At 43.3% G+C, this 22,453-nt stretch overlaps 1 protein-coding gene across 3 annotated transcripts in view; it reads left to right on the top strand.

Moving 5' to 3' along the window:
- The window catches only part of IDO2 (indoleamine 2,3-dioxygenase 2), a 68,970-nt gene that overhangs the window by 32,426 nt on the left and 14,091 nt on the right, over positions 1-22,453 (top strand). For all 3 annotated transcript variants that reach the window (XM_005698881.3, XM_005698880.3, XM_018042134.1), the window contains 4 exons: positions 2,489-2,607; positions 4,061-4,075; positions 5,997-6,096; positions 7,537-7,654. In XM_005698881.3, the coding sequence (XP_005698938.1) occupies positions 2,489-2,607; positions 4,061-4,075; positions 5,997-6,096; positions 7,537-7,654 (352 nt within the window). The remainder of the gene's footprint in view (positions 1-2,488; positions 2,608-4,060; positions 4,076-5,996; positions 6,097-7,536; positions 7,655-22,453) is intronic.

The following is a 22,453-nucleotide window of genomic DNA, read 5'->3' as shown; positions in this document are numbered from 1 at the left end:
GACTCCTTGCATAACTTTTTATGATATCTATCTGAACCTCAGAACATGAAGTCTTTGAGTTTCACTTACCTCAGTATAAATTACTATTGGTTTCACTTTTTAATAAATATACCTTTTACAGAAATCAGGATGTTACCCTTGTTTTGCTTCTCCAAGCTTGAGTGAGCCACCTGTTCTTACTTTGTTTGCCTAGGTTTATTCTACCATTTGTCTCTCAAGTAAATAGAGGAGACTCCCAGTGATGAAAGCAAAGCAAAGTGAGATAGGAGACAAGAGGTAAGCAGAGAGCTGTTGCAGACTGTTTTAATGTCAGGACGTCTAACTTTAAAGAGTCGTATGTTTGATGTTGGAAAGTTTGAAGTCTAGGCACACATGATGGTACATCCCAATGGATTTTTCCTCCTCTTTCTGTTCTCCAGACCACCATCCTCAACTGGGGAAGGGATCAAGTAGGTGAAAAGGGAGGAAGACACCAGCTTCCGGTGTATCTATGACCTTCCAGATCACCATTGAGCTCCCTACACCCATTCCCACACACAACCTCAAACCATCTCTATTTTCCCTGTATTTCCTCCTTTAACTTTCCTACTATGGAAACACCTCATTTCTGCACTGTCTGTCCCTCCCTTCTCCTGCCCTCCATCTTTCCCAGCATCAGGGTCTTTTCCAGTGAGTCAGCTCTTCACATCAGGTGGCCAAAGGACTGGAACTTCAGCTTTAGCATCAGTCCTTCCAATGAATATTCAGGACTGACTTCCTTTAGGATGGACTGGTTGGATCTCCTTGCAGTCCAAGGGACTCTCAATAGTCTTCTCCAGCACCACAGTTTGAAAGCATCTTCAGTGCTCAGCCTTCTTTATGGTCCAACATTCCCACCCATATATGACTACTGAAAAGTCATAACTTCGACTATATGTACCTTTGTCTCAGATTTTTAATATGCTGTCTAGCCTTGTCATAGCTTCCCTTCCAAGGAGCAAATATCTTTTTAATTTTGTGGCTGCAGCCACTGCAGTGATTTTGGAGCCCAAGAAAATAAAATCTGTCACTGCTTCCACTTTTCCCCCATCTATTTGCCATGAAGTGATGAGACCGGATGTCACGATCCTAGTTTTATGAATGCTGAGTTTTAAGCCAGCTCTCTTTCATTCTCATCAAGAGGCTCTTTAGCTCCTCTCCACTTTCTGTGAATAGATATTTTTACATTAAGGGGGAAGGAAGTTGGAAGTGGGAGAGAGGAGGCATAAGAATGTTCTTTTGGATCTATTTAGCCTTGTTGATGGTTAGAGCCCCCCACTCCCATCCCCATGGGTCCTGGCAACTTTTCTGGATATTTGGACAAATAGAGTTTAGAGTGGCCCTCAGATTTCTCAGGAATTGAATGGGGACTGTCCTGAGGTGACTTACTTGAAGTGGCTGTTGGGTGTGATGAAATGTTCTAGTCTTCCCATCCATCTTCCTGAGAGAAGGACGCATGCACACACACACACACACATATATATAGAAACATATACACATATTTGTTCCTAAAACTAAGATTATACACAAAACACTTGTATGCAGATATCTACATTATCTATCTGGATATATATATATATATATATATACAGACAGAGAGAGGGATACTTTCCCACTGCTCATCAACTCAATCCCCACTTATGCCTCAACATTTGTTCGTGCTCTTCATTGTACAATTTTCAGAGATTATTTTATACTATATATGTACATACATGTTCCAATTTTATACCTTTCACATATATTTCAGGCCATACTCATAAATAATACATCCACTAGGTTGTTAAAGAATAAATATGAGAGTGGGATGCGTGTTATATTTATATTAATTATATGGATATATGTTAATTAATTATATATATTAATTGCATGGATTAATTATATGGATCACTCATATAATTCCATTTTTATTCTCAGGTTGTTTCTTTACCACGTGATTTTTAGGAATTAAAAACAGATTGACATAGTTGCTGAGTCATGTCCAACTCTTTGAGACCCCATGAACTGGGGCTTTGTCAGGCTCCTCCGTCCAGGGGATGCTCTGGGCAAGGATACTGGAGTGAGTTGCCTTGCCCTCCTCCAGGGGATCTTCCTGACCCAGGGGTCGAAGTCACATCTCTTATGCCTCCTGCATTGGCAGGCAGGCTCTTTACTGTTAGTACCACCTGGGAAGCTCATACACTATTGATACCATGTATAAAACAGATAACAAATGAGAACCTACTATATAGCACAGGGAACTCTACTCAGTGCTCTGTGGTGACCTAAATCAGGAGGAAATCCAAAAAAGAGGGGCTATACATACACATGTAGCTGATTCACTTTCCTGTACTAACTACACAGGAGCTAATTATACAGAAACTAACACAGCATTGTAAAACAACTATATGCCAATAAAAAGAAAAGAAACAGATTGCTTCGTCCATTGCATTCTTTCTATAATGTGCTAACTGTCTGCATTTATATCCGCAAGATTCTGCCAAGAAACCTTGCCCTGCCCTTCGTCGAGGTCTCCAAGAACCTGGGGCTCCCTCCTATCCTTGTTCACTCGGACTTGGTGCTGGCCAACTGGGCTACTAGGAACCCAGGAGGGTAAGACCTGGAGAGGGTGCTTGGGATCTGAACAAATGAGAACCGGGTAAGGGAGGGGTCTGTGATTTCTCTTGCTGCAGGAAAAGGCCAAACTTTGTCAGCTCTTTTGGATGAGCTCATATTTATTACCTGAGGTCTTCCCTTGTGGCTCAGATATTAAAGAATCTGCCTGCAATGTGGGAGACCCAGGTTCGATCCCTGGGTCCAGAAGATCCCCTGGAGAAGGAAATGGCCACCCACTCCAGTATTCTAGCCTAGGAAATTCCATAAGCAGAGGAGCCTGGCAGGCTACAATCCATGTGGTCGCAAGGAGTCAGACATGACTGAGTGACTTGTTGTGCCAAAGAAGGAGTGAACATAAACACAAGTCCAAAATCCACAGTTTGCAGAAGTTTCCTCTCCACCCACCCTGAACACGCTGGGACAAGCTGTTATAGAGATATAAAAGGAACAAGATAAATTGTCTGGATGGCCACAGGCTCAGTGTTTTGAGTCTGATACGTATATTGAGATTTGGCTCACTCTTTGTTACACCAAGACCTGTAGGGAAGAAGACTGCCCTTCTTCACATCTAGGCCCCTTGGCTAGTCTAATCATCAAACTGACATAAGACAGATGAACAGAGGGCGCTTCCCAGATGGTGCTCGCAGTAAAGAATCTGCCTGCCCATGCAGGAGATGTGAGAGATACGAATTCAGTCCCCTGGGTAGGGAAGATCCCCTGGAGGAGGGCATGGCAACCCACTCCAGTAGTCTTGCCTGGAGAATCCCATGGACAGAGGAGCCTGGTCGGCTATGGTCCATAGGGTTACAAAAGAGAGACGCACCTGCAGTGACTTAGCACTCATGTACGCACAGATGAACAGAGGAAAAACAAATTTAATTTGCACATGTTGGAACTCCATAAAAATATGAAGCTGAAGATGTGACTGAAGCAGGCAGCATTTATACCTTCTAGACAAGGAAGCAGTACATTTGTACAAACTAAACAAGACACTGGGGTTTAGGCTTGGGGTAGCTAATTAGGGGAGAGGCAGCAAAGTTTGTTTCTACAAGCTCCACAGCCCTGAATCCCTGTCTCTGGTGATAAGACTATCTCTCTACCTCCTGGTACAGGGAGGATGCCCTTCACCTGGAAGATTTATTTCCTACTTTTAGGGGCACAAAGAGATCAGAGTGTCCTTTTGGTATCTGCTGTTTCTCAAGTACCTTTAATTCAAAATAATCCACCAAAGCGGTGTATTTGGGATGGCATATTCTGCTGCCCTCAGGTCCATAGTCTAGTCACAGCCCCTGACATCCAAAGTGTGTACTGTGGGTGTGTGTCTGCAGGTTCATTTGCTCACAAATGCACATAACTTGTGTACACATGACCCTGGAAGACGTATCAAGTTTGCAAACTGATTTATTCCTTTCTTTTCTTTTTCTTTTATCAATCACTGAAATTGGACTAGACCCCTGGAAATCAGGTAAGCTATCAGAAATCCTTCACTCACTTTAGTTCAGTTCAGTCACTCAGTTGTATCTGACTCTTTGAGACCCCATACTCACTTTAGGATTTTCACTAACTGTAAAAACTTACAACAAAATAAACACACAAAAAAGAAAGCACCCCATATTGCATGAATAATATATAAATTATAGAAATGCACACACACACATAAAGACTAGAAGAAAGTATGCCTCAAATCAACAGCCGCAAAGTTAACAATAGTTGTCTCTGCTATGTGTAAGTTAAGGAATTAATTTTCTTTGCAGTACAAACATTTTCCAGTTTGTACATTAAAAAAAAAAAGTAAAAGGCACTGCAAGAATAGCAAACAAACCAACCACTCCTCACCACCCCCCAAAACACCAAAGCTTTACCAGTTCTCTAATTCTCTGTGATTTTTTCAAGTCTAATGATCTAGTGGTAAAGAACCCACCTCCGGTGTAGTAATGCAAGAGAAGTAAGAGACATAGGTTTGATCCCTGGGCCAGAAAGATACCCTGGAGGAGCACATGGCAACCCACTCCATTACTCTTGCCTGCAGAATCCCACAGACAGAGGAGACTGGCAGGCTACAGTCCATGGGGTTGCACAGAGTCAGACACAACTGAACCGACTTGGCACACATGCATGCGAAATCTGAAAAAGATCTCTGGTTTCACCATAACTTCTATGAAAGGACAAAGGGCAGGTTGTGGCTGCTACAACCTGTAGCTGCTACAGCTACAGAATCCCTTTGAAATATTACAGAGACTGAAGCTTGAGGGACAAGTCTGGTTGAGATATTTTTAGACTCCTCTTTCACTAGAGAGCACAGTTAACCTCTAAGCTGACATGCCTCTCTAATCAACAAACCTCAGCGCAATAAGGGGTTCAGCATAAAAGCTTTAGCTCAGAAGATGGAGAGATGAAGGGTGAAGACCCCATTTTGCACAGAAATGTGACTCTGCTGAAGCTATGGGAGTCCCTGACTTAGTTTTCTTTTGTGTTTTTCATTTCTTCTTGTTTTTAAAATGTTAGAGGCAAAGGTGATTTATGGAATGAAGTTTGCATGCTTCATAGACTGGATCCAGCTCTGGGGTGTTTGAATCCATGTGATAACAGGTCATTTAAGAATGATCCTCTATTAATCTTCAGCCTTCACTACTATAATACAGAATTTGGTGGGGGATGGAGGGGGGTAGACTGATTAGAGAGGGTCCCAGCTGAGTTATGAAACGGCTCTCAAGCAGGTCCAGTGACTAAGCAACTGGATGAACTTGGGGAAGTGAGTTTGCTTCTTTGGGCCATATTTTTCTGTCTAGAAAAGGGGAGTGGATTTAGCCATGGCCTGGGCCTTCCAGGTGGCTCAGATGGTAAAGAATCTGCCTGCAGTGTGGCAGACTCAGGTTCAGTCCTTGGGTTGGGAAGGTCCCCTGGAGAAGGACACGGCAACCCAATCCAGTATTCTTGCCTGGGAAATCTCGCAGACAGTGGAGCCTGGCAGGCCACAGTTCATGGAGTCCCAAAGATTCAGACATGACAGAGCAACTATCATTTTATGCTCCCTGGAGCTCTATAACTCTGTGTTCCTAACAGGAAGGGTGTGTGAAGAATCAGCCCTACTCATCGACTCATGCTTTAGTGGTTTCCTGAGGTGGAAGTTGTGGTCTGGGACCATCAAGGCTGTGCCAGACTTTGGCAGTTCAGCTCAGGTGAACTTGGGTTGGAGCAGATGGTGTCCCTTTCCTTCCTGAATGTCACTGAAGAGATGTTTGTCTTCAGTCATCTTGCAGAGATGAGAAGGTTGACTGCTGGTTCCACCTTGGACTAGCAGTTACCTGACTCGAGGCCACTGCTGGGCCCTGCATACTCACCGGGCCCAAACCTCTCTAACCACGTGATCATCTCTCCCTCCCAAGGAACTTGGACACCATTTTCTCATTCCCTGGAGGAGAAAGCCTGCGTGGTTTTATACTGGTGACAGTTTTGGTGGAGAAAGCAGCCGTGCCTGGGATTAAGGTATCTTTCCACCCAAAGCACTTTTTTTTTTTTTTTTTCCTAAATGAGAAATCTGTCTGAGCTTTCCTTCCCACCCAGACTCTTTCCCTGCAGTAACTGAATCAATATAGACTCCTGTTTTGGTTAGTTAAGCAAAGAGATAGAAGTTCTAGCTCTCTTTCCTCAGCTACCATAAAGCTTAGAATTGACCATTTGCCCATCAACAAACAAGCACTGTTCTGGGAAATGGGAGATCTGGGGGAATAAGAAAGACATTGCTCTGGCCTCCAACTGAGGCTCAGGATCCAGTGGGGGGAAGGTGGGCTGATTATAGGGTGTAACGAGAAAAAGAGTGCTGAGTTTCATGGAAAGACATCTAAAATCTAATTCAGACTCGACAGGTTGGGCAAAACTCCCCACAGGAAATGTCAGGTCTGAAAGTTAATCCCTGAGTAATGTAGACAGAGAGACAGAGATGGAGAGACAGAGGCTGATCTCTGGCAGGAAGAGACACCATACAAAGGCTCTGAGTTCAAATGAAGCATCCTTGAGAACCAACGAAGACCCACTGCATAGCACAGGGAACTAAATATGTGTGTATGTGTGGTTGAATCCATTCACTGTCCACCTGAAACTATCACAACATTGTTAATTAGCTATACCTTCAATATAAAAGGAAACGTTAAAAAAAATTAAAAAAAAACTAGCTAAACTAAAAATGTATCATCCTTGAGGTCACCTAGCCCATTGGGGTTCTAAACTTGAGTCCCTTTAAGGTTCAGGCAGGTCCCAGGAAGGTCAGGTGTCCACAGAGCATCCATGTCTTGCCTAGAGATGTTGGAGTTAGATTTCTGTCCTTCACCACCTTCCCTGATAAGCATATTTTGGGTGCCTTCCATGTCTAGAGTGGGGTGACCAGATTGGGCTACCATTATTACTGCTCCCTCCTTCACTGTGAAATTGTGGGGTCACTTTACTCCTCATCCATGTGTTTATTCTGTGTGTTTATTATGGAAACAAAATAAAATACTGGTAAGGGGTTCAGACAAAGTGGAGGCTGCTAATGAAAGGGGCTCTGGAGATGAGGGGTCCACAGATTCTGATTTTCTGTAAGACCGAGTTGAGGAGTGAAGGTGTCCCAATTCAAGGCACAGAAGTAGGAAGGATGCTCATGTGTGATAACTCCAGAAGAAGGAAGGAGAGAAATGAGGGAGGGAGGCCCCTGAGAGGGACAAGAAGGAGCAACCAGGGGAAAGATCCAGAAAGACCTAACCAGGTCCATCCAGCTGGTGACCAGAGAGACTGTCCTGTCAGGAGGATCACGGCCAATCCAGTGAGGAGCACACCCAGGGGAGCCCTGCCCCATGGTCCAGCAGGCAGAGGGCTGCTCTTCCTGGACTCCCCACCTCAGTGGACTGTAAGTGAATGTTCATGCACTGAGGGACTGAATCTTGTCTCCAGGCCCTGGTTCAGGCTGTGAATGCCATCTTGCAGCCCAGCCCAGATTCCTTGCTTCAAGCCCTGCAGCGACTGAGGGTCTCCATTCAGGATATCACTGGAGCTCTGGGACAAATGCACGGTACATGCTTCTGATACCTGAGGGCTCTCCTGGTGGGGAAAAGGGCCTGAAGGCTGGGCAGCATCCAGGGATGGTGCTGCTGTGTTAGCCTGGTTTTAAGGTAACTGCCGTTCAAACTATTGGAAAATGACCTCTCGGTTGGCAGGGATATTTTCATGCTTTTGCCCTCCTTTTCATTTGCTTGCAGTTAGGGTGAAATCCTATTTTCGGCAGTCACGTTTCTGTGTGTTGAGGTCTCATGTGAAGCTTGGGGAGAGGGGAGGGGCACACATATGACTTATGCCTGCTTTATCCAGCAATGACCCTGGTCCCAGAGAACATGACTGATCTTGGCTTCTTCAGTTCTCCTTTTCTTTGGCCAGCGAAGGGATAGTTTATCCTAGGAGTGGCCACTTGAAGGTCATACCCTTCACCAACTGGTTAAATATTATTCTGGTGATCACATCACTTGGCAATTTCTGGGCAGCTATTCAACTTCCTCTCTCAGGAGAAACTCCAAAATTGAAATGGAAAAGGATGTGATACTTTTTAACAAAGGAAAAGCAGCTGAGCACCTGTTACTTCTGCGAAACAAAATAGATTCTAGTAAAAGTGAGTGTTTATAGGAAATGGAGCAGGAGGGAGGGAGCTGGAAACTGGATGGAGCTCAGTTTTATCCATTCATTAAAAGGATAGATTGTCCTCGCAGACTCTGCGAAATTCGTCTGATTACATACTCTTTCCATTCAAAGGTCTCTTTTTACACATCAGAGTCACATCTCCCCATTTCCCTGATTTTTAATTTAATTTTTTTAAGTAGAAAAAAGAAATTTTATTTGTTATTTTTTTTTACTTTACAATATTGTATTGGTTTTGCCATTTTAATTTTAAAGCCCTCCCGATCACATCAGTAGGTCTCTTGCCAAACCAGCTCTCCCAGCTCAGTGAGATGGATTTTAGTTTTGCCAAGGTGCCCTGAGTGTGTTACTCAGGATGTGAGGACCAGTAGAGAAACGTTGCAGGTGTCCAGATCATACGAATGAGCAGAAGTGAGTGGTTCGGAAGGTCATAGGAGGCTCTCCACCCTGTCATGGGTATGTCCCAGCAAGGTAGCCTTTGCCCTGTCTGGCTCTCTAACATTTCCCTAGTTCTCATTCTCAAAGTCACTTCTACAGCCTGGGCCAACCTTTAGGTTTCTTCCTCCTACTCTACAGGAGGTCTGATGGCCTGAGAAGGTGATGGGATGATTTCTTTTGTGTCACCCCAAGGCAAATTTGCCCACACAGACATCCTATACAGGTGTCTATTATAAAAAGTGACTACTAGGCACTGCAGTGAGAGACATGATGGTCTCCACCTGCAACTTTCAAAAGCAACCCCGACAGCACCTTCCACTCTCTACGCTCCGTAACCATGTGGCCTGAATTCTCCTCTCATCAAAGGGTGAAGCCTGTGTGATGTATGTGGGCTTGTGACATGGCTGTGACCAGTAGAACTCAGCAGAAGTGACACAGCATGACTTCCCAGGCAGGGTGAGAAAACGTGATCCAGCTGCCAAGGTGTGCACTGAGTCACGACGAGAAAAGTCCACTGGGGTCACCAGGGCATCAAAGAGGATGTCAGACCATGCAGAGAGGCCAAGGGTAGGTGCCCCATTTGGCACTTGGCACAGAGGTGAATAAGCCCCTGGGAGAGTCTTAAGTTCCCACTGCCCAGGCACCTTCAGTTCCATCTCCTCAGCTGAGGACCCAAGCACTGGGAAGCAGATAGCCATCTCTGCTGAGTCTGGCCCTGATTCCTGCCCTGCAAGGCCGTGCTCACAATACAATGGTTATACTATGCCACTGAGTCTGAGTGGTTTGTTACTTTGCCGGAAGCCAGTGTGAGCAATCCCGCTCGTGACAAGGTCATGAGGAAGGAAGCTGACATACACAAGGTGTGCTCAGACTTCAGGGGCCCCTCTGGAAATTCCTAAGCATGTACCCCAACAAAAATCTGCCGGCTTTTGTGCTCTGCTTTTCCACTCTTCTGACATTCTCTGGAAAAAGTCAATTCAGGGCTTTAGTCTTCTGCATTTGAAAGAGTGTTTCAATCCAAAAGCCCCTCTGATGGCTTTCTAGCCTGCCTGCAGGACTCGCACAGCTGCGCATGTGATTGTTTGAGGCCTCCTGACCGCAGGAGGCACAGGAAGCTTAAAACTTCCTAGGAATGTAGGGGCTTCCGAGGAGTCAAAATCCTTAGAACAGGACTGATTAAAGGTTTCGTTTGTTGAGCCAATACTTGCTGCCAAATTTTCATATCCATTATTTTTAGATATAGTTGGTATATAGAAAAACAAGTAGTAGACCTGGTATTAGCAACATTAGATCTTTGAGTCAAGTACCTTCTTTGTTATAACCCACTGCACCTTTGTTCTATAGAGATATAACTTTAACGCTTTAGGGAGATGTAGATTAAAGAAAAACACTTCAGGGGAAATGAAATTAATATTCATTAAGGAAGAGAGACAAAAAGTGTTTACAAGCCTCTTGGCCAGAAGATAATGTAAATCACCTGACCTTTTGTATACAAAAAGATATACAGAAAGTGTCTGGGCTTCAAACGCTACATAATTTTGTGTTACCCATTGATCTCCATGTTTTATCAAAAGTATAAAAGCCCTTCTGAACAATAAAGGATTGGACCAGTTTCTCGGACTAGTCTCTTGGCCTGGTTTCTTGGGAATCTGGCTTCCCCATGTCTCTCTCTCTCTCCTTTTCCCTCCCTCTGCTCTTTACTTTAATTTCAGGCTGAATTTCCATCTGGGGCTCGGAGGCTCACCAGGTCTACTTACTTGCCCTGGCTGTTAAGACCCACACGAAAGGGAGCCTAAGGCGAGGCACCCTTAGATATTCAAGCGAGCACTGGTGGCCCAACGTAGATGGTGCAAATTCCTTGTCTGGAATTTTATTGGTCTTCCGCGTAACCCAAGCTATTCAGCCCTCTTCCTCCACTTAATTCTCCTACTACACTATTTCTTCCTAATCTAATCTTATATTTCTTATATCAATCAGTAAAGTTTTTCTCATGCCAACACCGTCTACCCTTCAAATTCCCTGGATCCACCGGGGCTGGACCCTGGCAGTTACTTAACCATGGTAACCAGAAAAGTGACATTATAAAAATGATAGATAATAGAAAGTTCAAGGTGTAAGGAATCACATGAAATGGTTTAGCCATTGGTTGAATTTCTCTGGTAGCTGAATTTTGTCTGCCTGATAAATAGAGCTCAGCTTCACTGCTTTCCTCCCCCAGATGGAGCTTTCCAAGATTCCTTCTTTCTGAGTTCAGCTTTAGCATGAATTGTTTCTTCCTTTTCCCCACAAAGTCCTCCTTTCCAGGAATTTTCTGGTCTGGAGTCATGCCTGAAGGAGTGCCCAAGGCAAGGGAGGAGGCAGGGCCAAGGTGGAGCCTCTTGCTCTCCGGCTGCAGTTGACAAATGAGAACCACCCTGCAGTGACTTTGTCCAGCTCACACAGGATTTCCACTTCACAGTTTTACCCAGTTCTCACTGCTGACTGGAAATCAAACCCAGACAATCCTTTTTCCATAGCCTGACTCCCTCCAAAACAGAAGTCCATTACCACGTCACACATGTGGACCTTCACACTGCACACCCGCAGGACCTGGGTTCAGCACTCTTGTTTTGGTGGTAAACAAGCAAATCAACCACGTCAGAGTTTTGGGCTCCATGCAAAGGCTAAACTGTGCTCTGATTTCCAGGCATCCAAAATACGAGTAAGCCTGGATTTCAAGCCTGTGTGATTATTAATGGCCCTTGTTCTCTGAGTTTATTTTCTCAGAAAAGCTGAGGGATAATTATTCTCTCTCAAAAGCCATGGAAACTATTGCCTTGTATTTTCTTCTGATGTAACGCCATTTCTGGCTTACTCTTTGTCAGCTACAAATTGGCACTTACCAAGAGCATTGCCAAAGAGTGAACAACAAAGGCATTTGCCATCTGCCTCTACAGACATTGAACCCCATGCTCTACAGCTGCTGACCTTCAACAACCCCAAAGGGAGTTCAGGGTCAAGTGAGGCACTCTGTGCTCCAGGGAATCTGGTGGGACAGGTCTTTAGATAGTTAGGTGTTTTTAGGAACAGATTTTATGATCTAAATCCTTGTATCTCCTCATATCTAGAGAAGCACTAAATCCCTTCATGATGACATCAGATCCTCATGACTAACAAAAACCTTTTGTAAAATGGGTGCTTCATGGCCTTGAACTCCCCCTTCACTGAAACCTTATATATTGACTTTCCCCCACTGCCGCTTTGGAGCATTCCTCAGGTATCTGAGGTGCTGCCCCCCTGGCTTCAGTCCTCATTTTGACCTAAATAAAACTTAACTCACAACTCTCTAGTTGTACATTTTTTTTTTTTTTAGTCGACATCTTAGTAGCTGTAGGGATTGTTTTATTAGTAATGAGGGGTCAAAATGTTTGCTTCTGACAGTTTGGTCAGTGTGAATGCCCTTCACATTACTGATTACTTCTGATTACTTAGTTTTGTCTAAGACATTTTCCTTCTTAATTTCTGAACTTATTTTTTAAATTTTTATACTTTAAAAATTTACTTAATTTTTAAATTAGAGGATAATTGCTTTAGAGTGTGTTATGTTGGTTTCTGCTGTACAACACCACCAATCATTCATAATTATTTATATATAGATATGGGCTTCCCCGGTGGCTTAGCCATAGAGAATCCACCTGCAATGCAGGAGATGTGGTTCAAACCCTGCGTCAGAAAGATTCCCTGGAGGAGGAAATGGTAGGCCACTCCAGTATTCTTGCCTGGAAAATCCCACAGCTACAGTCCATGGGGTTGCAAAAGAGTTAGGCATGACTTAGCGACTAAACAACAACGGTGTGTGTGCATGCTAAGTTGCTTCAGTCGTATCTGACTCTGTGCAACCCTATGGACTGTAGCCCACCAGGTTCCACTGTCCATGGGATTCTCCAGGCAAAATACTGGAGTGGGTCGCCATGCCCTCCTCCAGGGGATCTTCCCAACCCAGGGATTGAACCAGTGTCTCTCATGTCTCCTGCATTAGCAGGTGGGATCTTTATCACTTGGGCTTCCCTGATAGATCAGTTGGTAAAGAATTCATCTGCAATGCGGGAGACCTGGGTTCGATCCCTGGCTTGGGAAGATCCCCTGGAAAAGTGAACAGCTACCCACTCTTGTATTCTGGCCTAGAGAATTCCATGGACTGTATAGTGCATGGGGTCACAAAGAGTTGGACACTGAGTGACTTTCACTATCACTGACATCACATGTTCTTTCACTCATTTACCACTAGTGCCACCTGGGAGGAGATGGCAATGGCACCCCACTCCAGTACTCTTGCCTGGAGAATCCCATGGACAGAGGAGCCTGGTGGGCTGCAGTCCATGGGGTCAGTAAGAGTCGGACACGACTGAGCGACTTCACTTTCACTTTTCACTTTCATGCATTGGAGAAGGAAATGGCAACCCACTCCAGTGTTCTTGCCTGGAGAATCCCAGGGATAGGGGAGCCTGGTGGGCTGCTGTCTATGGGGTCGCACAGAGTCGGACACGACTGAAGCAACTTAGCAGCAGTGCCACCTGGGAAGCCCCAACAACAGCCATGTATATAGAGCCTCTCTCTCTTGAGTGTCCCTCTCCCCACCCATCCTAGTCCTCTAGGTCATCAACTTGGGAACTTACTTTGTCTAAATCCAGTTGGAAGAGAATGAACACTGTCAATATTCTCTTCAAATAGCATACAATTATATGACCAAGGGACCAAGCTCACATTTCTAAAGTTGTTTTCGCTCATGGACTAGTGACACGCAGTAATCTGAATAAACCCAAATTATCTGAGCCATCATCTAATCCCTTAAATCTAATTTCATCCCGTGAGTGCAGCATGTCTGAAGGCAAGCACACACACATATACACAGGGTATTGAACAGTTTTACAAACCTTCACAGAAGATTTTTTAGGGCTGTAAGCAGAAACATGCATTGCACATCATACATCGAAGACACCTAAAAATCTACAGTGATCATTACTGTTTTATACAGTGAAGGCTCACTCAGACTTGCTTATATGTATATACATATATTTTTTTGTTTTTGTTTTTTTGTTTGTTTGTTTTTTAATTTCTGTATTATTATTTTATTTTATTTTATTTTTTTAATTTTTATTTTTACTTTATTTTACTTTACAATACTGTATTGGTTTCGACATACATTGACCTGAATCCACCACAGGTGTACATGCGATCCCAACATGAACCCCCTTCCCACCTCCCTCCCCACAACATCCCTCTGGTTCATCCCCATGCACCAGCCCCAAGCATGCTGTATCCTGCATCAGACATAGACTGGTGATTCGATTCTTACATGATAGTATACATGTTTCAATGCCATTCTTCCAAATCATCCCACCCTCTCCCTCTCCCTCTGAGTCCCAAAGTCCACTATACACATCTGTGTCTTTTTTGCTGTCATGCATACAGGGTCATCATTGCCATCTTTCTAAATTCCATATGTATGTGTTAGTATACTGTATTGATGTTTTTCTTTCTGGCTTACTTCACTCTGTATAATCGGCTCCAGTTTCATCCATCTCAACATACATTTTAAATTAAAAAAAAATTTTTTTGGTTGCCCTGTATGTGGAATCTCGGTTTCCCAACCAGGGACTGAACCCGAGGCCTCTGCACTGGAAGTGCAGAGCCTTAAACACTGGACTGTATATATATAACTCTTGCTCCTCACTCTTATGTATACATTTATTTTTTTGCCTGTAGGATTTCCTCTAGTGAGAGTCTCTGTTGCTGGGAAACTCATCTTAAAAAATGCCTTATTTTTCCTTTTATTTATTTATATTTTATTATTTTTATGTTTATTTATATCTTTCATTTTTGCTAGTGACTATATTCTCAGGTGCTGAGTAGATCAGTACTAGTTTCCATTGTTGCATCTGAGAAGTCTGTCTCCTGTCTTCTTCCCTGTCTTGTCGTTTAGCCACTCAGTCACATACAACTGTTTTTGCAACCCCATAGACTGCAGCCCGCCAGGCTCCTCTGTCCATGGAATTCTCCAGGCAAGAGTACTGGAGCGGGTTGCCATTTCCTCCTCAGGGGATCTTCCTGACCCAGGGATCGAACCTGTGTCTTCTGCTTGCCAGGCAGATTCTTTTCTACTGAGCCACCAGGGAAGCACTTCTCCCTGTCTACTTGTCTTCTTTTGCCTGCCTATTTTCTGTGTTGTTCAGACTATTACCCCTTGACAATGTTATGCTTCTTTACTTGTTATGATTCATTACCCTAGAAAATCCTCAGCCATGAAACCCTCACAAACTGCCCACCTCACTCCCTTTCTGCTCCTATTGGAACTTTTTTCCTTTCTTTAAATATATCTAAAGAATTTTTACAATGTTGTATTGTCGCTCAGTCATGTCCGGCTCTTTGCGACCCGTGGACTGTAGCCCACCAAGCTCCTCTGTCCATGGGATTCTCCAGGCAAGAATACTGGAGTGGGTTGCCATTTCCTTCTCCAGTTTCTGCCCTACAACAATGCAAATCAGCTACAATTATATTAACACATACATCCCCTCCCTCCCTCCCTAACCTCCCCCACCACCCATCGCACCTCTTCAGGTCATTACAGAGCACCAGACTGGGCTTCCATAGTAAGCCCAGTGCTACACAGTAACTTCCTGTCAGCCATCTTACAGCGAATAGTGTATCTCTGTTGATGCTGCTTTCTCAATTGTCCCACTCCCTCCCTCCCTGTGTCCACAACTCTACTCTCTACATCTACTTCCTACCAGAACTTTAATTCTGGATGTTAGACCATTTCTCTTTGCCTTCCATTTTCCTAAAATCTTGCTGCTGTTTTCCCTCTCTTTCTTTCTCTGGGCTGCATTTTGGATTACTTGGACTTCCCTGGTGGCTCAGACGGTAAAGCGTCTGTCTACAATGCGGGAGACCTGGGTTCGATCCCTGGGTCGGGAAGATCCGCTGGAGAAGGAAATGGCAACCCACTCCAGTGCTATTGCCTGGAAAATCCCATGGACAGAGGAGCCTGGTAGGTTATAGTCCATGGGGTCGCAAAGAGTTGGACACGACTGAGCGACTTCACTTCACTTCTTCTGCTGATCTAATTAAATCCTTTATTCTTCAAACTGCTTCTGACCTACTAGTAAAGACACACCCTGAGTAAGTTACCTGATTTCATTTCCAGAAGCTGTTATTGTTTTCAACTCTTTTCTTTTTGTAATTTTCTGTTTCCTATAAATGTTTTCAAGCTTGCTTAAATGTGGGTAAGTGTGGTTCCTTATAATCAGTAGGTGTGATAAGTGTGACAGTTTTAATATTTGGCACTTATTTCTGTTTCGTTTCTGTTTTCTCACGGTGGTTGTCATGTCTCTTTTTTTCTGTGCTTGACCTGTTTTGCTTTGTTTTTCCACTTTATAATGTTCACTGTTCTTGAAATATCATTTGTAGGCAGGCTCTGGACTAGGGTAGAGAAATATTTGTATTTGTTTTTTTCTGACTCTTGGGAACACTAAAATTCTGGATCATCATCTTAAATAAACTTGAGCAAGTAAAGACCCATGTGTCAATCTGACAGTTGAACCTGGGCTAAAAATGGGCAAAAGCAATGGTCCCAACTTCTCAGGAACAGATTTTTCATTTTTCTAAGTCCTGTTTTGCTTGGTGCCAAAGTTAGCTCTAATGCTTTCTCCTGTGGCAAGCAGGGGTGAATTGAGGGCCTGACTCATATAGAAGTTGAGGGTATAGCATCTGGGACTCCCTGGATAAGATGAGGAGAGTGTGGAGTAAAATTCCTCACCAAGGCTGGAACCTGGGCTCCTACCGTAGCCACTAAACCAGAGCCCTGGTGAACCTGAATTGACAAATGCTTTCACGGAAAAATGTCTCTCCAGTCCAGTTTTCTGCATCCTTGAGTTTCTACTTTCTTTGCATTTTGGCTTAGTGGCTCCTTGCTGTCTTTTTGGCTCTTCAATTGTCTTTCGGATCCTGTCATATTTATCCAGCTTTTTCTGTTTGTTTGTTTTCAGTGGAAGGATAAGTCCAAGTAAAACAGTATTCTGTTACCACAAAGGGAAGTCTCTTTCAGGAGGACTGTTTGCATCTCTTCTTCCCTTGTGTTTCTGCCATCACTCTCTCTGCACCTGGCTGTCATCGTCTCTTGCCAGGACTCCTGCAGTAGCCTTCTACATCCTGTCTCTCAACTGCCTTTTTCCTAGTCTAATCCACAATCTATACAGAAGCCTGCATCTATGTTTAGGAGTGCAAAGCAGATTGTGTCACTTTAGTTCTGAAAACTCTTCAGCTTCTCTCCGAGTACAGTCCAATATTGCAGCCTGTAGCCGCCCGTGGCCACTGAACACTTGCTATATGGCCGGTGTGACTGAGGAGTTAAATTTTTAGCTGCATTTAATTTTAATTAATTGAAATTGAAATAAAAAAAGTGAATCAGTATAAAATACTTTTCTGTTAGATACAGCTTTAATGTTAGAAAGATTCACTTTCACTTAATTGTTGAAAATTCAGCATCCAAATTAGAATACACTCTAAGTATAAAATAAATTTTAAGTCTATAAGAATGTACACAGAATCTCAAATAATTATTTTTAGAAACCTCATTAATAATTTTTTGTTGGACACATTTGAAATGATAATATTGACTACAACATGGCATTGGTATTAATTTTTTCCTTTTTTTTTTTTTAACCTTTCAAAATATCTCTAATAGGAAATTTAAAACTACATGTGTCCATCAGGCTTCCCAGGTGGTTCAGTGGTAAAGATTCCACCTGCCAGTGCAGGAGATGTGAGTTCGATCCCTGTGGGAATTGCACGCACACAAAAAGATACAGCTCGGATGGATAGTTCAGTTACGCATCTGCAGTGCTTTGCTTTAGATGTCTGTAACAGGTGCTTTCTTTTCTAAGTTGTTTCAGGCCTGTCTGACTCTCTGCAACCCGGTGGACTGTAGCCCACCGGGCTCCTCTGTCCATGGGATACTCCAAGCAAGAATACTGGAGTGAATTATCATGTCCTCCTCCAGGGGATCTTCCTGACCCTGGGATTGAACCCACGTCTCTTGCATTGGCAGGCGAGTTCTTTACCACCAGTGCCACCTGGGAAGCCCCTTACTGACCTGTGTGGGACCATCATGAGCATTAATAATGTCATGTGAAAATACTGCAGTGATTCTGGTTCTGTAGTTTTAGTACTGACCCAAAGCAAGGATTTGCTGTATTTTGTTTTGTTTAAAGGCCCCTTCTCAGTATAAAACCTAAATCCTTTGCCTCTGAAACATTGAAATAGCAAGTTCCCTTTGGTTTTCCAAGCAAAACAAAAATATGATAAAATTTTCACAAAATGAGCGTGAACTAATCAAGAACAGACATTGTATTTCTCTTCAGATTCACTTAAATGCAAAAGAACAAGATACTCAACCCAAATAGTTTGTGTTTTTCAGAACAACAGCAAGGGAAGCTTTGAAAGACATCACCCCCATTTACTAAACACACCTGAGCTTGGCCATCGGGCAGAAGCTGCAGTCCAGGGGTCATTTCTCTGCTTTTCTAGGAAGACATAGGGAAGGTCATGGGGGAGGCTTAACTCAGCTGTATCCTTGGATCTTCTGTGCTCCCTGTAGGATAATGTCACTGGCTTTCAGGAACTGCCCTTCTTCATGTAAGCGTACACACATATGATCCAGAAGTAAGACTATTTACATGGCTTTCATCCCTCACCAGTCCTGTGTGAATAGATGGTCTCTGTCTGGTGTAGAGAGAAATACCGTCCATCAGCCTTGGTAGGGATTCTAAGGCTTTTCCACATTAGCGATGAATACACCTGCTCCAGTCTTCTTGCTCCCTCTTGTGGCAGAATTCCTTTAGCATTGTGCCTGCCTTCTTTCGATCTCCCAAAGCCAGGCTTGCAGCTGATATTCTTCTTTAGGTTCCCTTTGTGTGTGTATGCCCCTTCGGTTGCTCAGTTGTGTCTGACACTCTGCAGTCCCATGGACTGTAGCCTGCCAGGCTCCTCTGTCCATGGGATTCTCCAGCCAAGGATTCTGGAGCGGGTTGCCATTTCCTCCTCCAGGGGATGGAACCCTCATCTCCTGCATTGACAGGTGGATTTTTTTTCCACTAACACCACCTGGGAAGCCACTTAGCTAAATGGTGGAGTGCGTTTGCTTTCTCCCAACGCCACAGAGGCCCACTCCACCTGCTCACTACCTGGGCCCACTCTTGCCACCCTCAGGAGTGTTGCCAAGAAGGTCTCTCTTGGTGCTGAGCTGAGCTACTCTTGGAAAGGGATGATGTGGGTAAAGTGAAATATTCTCCTTACCCTCTTCAAGCATCCAATCTTAGCATTTTTGCTCCTCTGGTGCTCTAGAACCTCCAAGGAATCCTGGGCTTGTGCAAAGGCTGTCTTGTCCATGGTACTGTGTGTGCTCAGTTGCTTCAGTCATGTCTGATTTTTTTGACCCCGTGGACTGTAGCCCACTAGGCTCCTCTGTCCATGGGATTCTCCAGGCAAGAATACTGGAGTGGGTTGCAATTTTCTTCTCCAGGGAATCTTCCTTACCCAGGGATCAAACCTGGGTCTCCTGCATTGCAGTGGGATCCTTTACCCACTGAGCCACCTGGGAAGCCCATCTTATCCATGGGTGACTGTCTAAATCAACATTCTTTGTGGGGAAGAGAGAAGAAAACTCTTATTCGGCCATAAGAATGGCATCACTCTTGCATTTCCCTGATTTATAATGAGTTAACTCGCTGTGTATCTGGGGCAGAGGGGCGGAGGGGTGGAGGGCCGTGCTCGTGTGTGTTCACCATGCATGTTCCTGTTTTGTGAAGTGCATGGCTTTCCTTAGTTTTGGAAATGTCTTTTTATCTTTTACTCATTGCCTTTAGTCAGCTTTTTGGTACATTCTGGAGGGTGATTTTTGTTAGCTACATGTTGCAAATGTTTTGGATTGTCTTATTCTGCCTTTCGAAAGCAGAAGTTCTTAATTTAAACATAGCCAGAGTATTGGCCCTTTCTTTTACAACAGTCTATTTTTAGGAAGTCTTATGTAAGATATAATTTCATAATCAGAGGTCATAAATATATTTTTCTATGTTTTATTCTGAAATTTTTTATCTTTCACCCTCAGCCCTTAATACACGTTTAATGATTATCTCTATAGAGTATGACCTAGGATATACATTCAATTTCCCTTCTGTGAATCATTACGAATCTTCAATATTAGCATCGTCTTACACCAGATTTTCTTAAACAATTGGATCTCTTTCCAGGCTCCCTATTCTGTTTCATTGTTTCTTTGTGTTTCCCTATACCAAAACCATCTGTCCTAAGAGAACTTTAGCTTCACAGTATTTCTCATTTTCAGGGAAAGAACTGCCCCCCCCACACACACACCTTTGCTCTTTTTCTCCAGGGATGCTTGTCTTATCTTTGACCCTTTGCCTTTCATATAAACATAGAATCAGCTTGTCAGATCCCAATTTAAAAAAAAAAATCTGTTAAGGACTTTGCTCAAATTGCAGTAAATCTATATTCTATAATTTGGAGAAAAATTACATGATTTTGATGTTCTCTCTGGTCCTTCTGATCAGGGCAAGTGGAGAGATGGAGACTGAACACATGATGTCAGCAGTCCCAACCATTTTGGCATCAGGAACTGGTTCATGGAAGACAATTTTTATACAGGCCAGGGAGATGCTAGCAATGAGGAGTGGCCATAAATACAGGTGAAGCTTCACTGGGTCATCTGCCACTTACCTCCTACTATGGAGCCCAGTTCCTAACAGGCCACCCACCTGCACCTGTGGCCCAGGGGTTGGGGACCCCCACGTTAATGTGCTCCCCATTCATATCTTTATATTGTTGGGTATTCCTCTATTGTCCAGGGCCTAAAATTTACTCAGAGAACTCTTCTTTAGATACATTTATTCTTCTAAATGTTGATACAGAGTTTTCTTTCCCATCAAAAAAGACATTTCTTAAACTTTTTTTATTTCTTTCAAAATATAAGAGATTTAGATATCTTCTACCTTATTCATAATTACTCTGTGTTTTTGTTTCTAATGAATATTATCTTTGAATTTGGTATAATATAGTCCATTATATCTACTACTGTGGGCAGGAATCCTTTAGAAGAAATGGAGTAGCCATCATGGTCAACAAGAGTCTGAAATGCAGTACTTGGATGCAATCTCAAAAATGACAGAATGATCTCTATTCATTTTCAAGGCAAACCGTTCAATATCATGGTAATCCAAGTCTATGCCCTGACCAGTAACAGTGAAGAAGCTGAAGTTGAACAGTTCTATGAAGACCTACAAGACCTTCTAGAACTAACACCCAAAAAAGATGTCCTTTTCATTATAGGGGACTGGAATGCAAAAGTAGGAAGTCAGGAAACACCTGGAGTAACAGGCAAATTTGGCCTTGGAATGAGGAATGAAGCAGGACAAAGACTAATAGAGTTTTGCCAAGAGAACACACAGGTCATAGCAAACACCCTCTTCCAACAACACAAGAGAAGACTCTACACATGGACATCACCAGATGGTCAATACTGACATCAGATTGATTATATTCTTTGCAGCCAAAGATGGAGAAGCTCCATAAAGTCAGCAAAAACAAGACCAGGAGCTGTCTGTGGCTCAGATCATGAACTCCTTATTGCCAAATTCAGACTTAAATTGAAGAAAGTGGGGAAAACCACTAGACCATTCAGGTGTGACCTAGATCAAATCCCTCATGTCTATACAGTGGAAATGACAAATAGATATAAGGGACTAGATCTGATAGACAGACTGCCTGATGAACTATGGAATGAGGTTCATGACATTATATAGGAGACAGGGATCAAGACCATTCCCAAGAAAAAGAAATGCAAAAGAGCAAAGTGGCTGTCTGAGGAGGCCTTACAAATAGCTGTGAAAAGAAGAGAAGTGAAAAGCAAAAGGAGAAAAGGAAAGATATACCCATTTGAATGCAGAGTTCCAAAAAATAGCAAGGAGAGATAAGAAAGCCTTCCTCAATGATCAATGCAAAGAAATAGAGGAAAAGGACAGAATGGGAAAGACTAGAGATCTCTTCAAGAAAGTTAGAGATACCAAGGGAACATCTCATGGAAAGATAGGCTCAATAAAGGACAGAAATGGTATGGACATAACAGAAGCAGAAGATATTAAGAAGAGGTGGCAAGAATATACAAAAGAACAGTACAAAAAAAAGCTTCATGACCCAGATAACCATGACGGTGTGATCACTCACGCTTACCTAGAGCCAGGCATCCTGGAATGTGAAGTCAAGTGGGCCTTAGGAAGCATCACTATGAACAAAGCTGGTGGAGGTGATGGAATTTCAGTTGAGCTGTTTCAAATCCTGAAAGATGATGCTGTGAAAGTGCTGCACTCAATATGCCAGCAAATATGGAAAACTCAACAACGGCCACAGGACTGGAAAAGGTCAATTTTCTTTCCAATCCCAAAGAAAGGCAATGCCAAAGAATGATCAAACTACTGCACAATTGCACTCATCTCACACTCTAGTAAAGTAATGCTCAAAATTCTCCAAGCCAGACTTCAACAGTATGTGAACCATGAACGTCCAGATGTTCAAGCTGGATTTAGAAAAGGCAGAGGAACCAGAGATCAAATTGCCAACATCCGCTGGATCATGGAAAAAGCAAGAGAGTTCCAGAAAAACATCTATTTCTGCTTTATTGACTATGCCAAAGCTT

This window comes from Capra hircus, chromosome 27, assembly GCF_001704415.2.
Source record: "Capra hircus breed San Clemente chromosome 27, ASM170441v1, whole genome shotgun sequence".
Taxonomy (NCBI): domain Eukaryota; kingdom Metazoa; phylum Chordata; class Mammalia; order Artiodactyla; family Bovidae; genus Capra; species Capra hircus.
The sequence above is the reverse complement of the archived record's forward strand: the minus strand, read 5'-3'. Positions and strand labels throughout refer to the sequence as shown.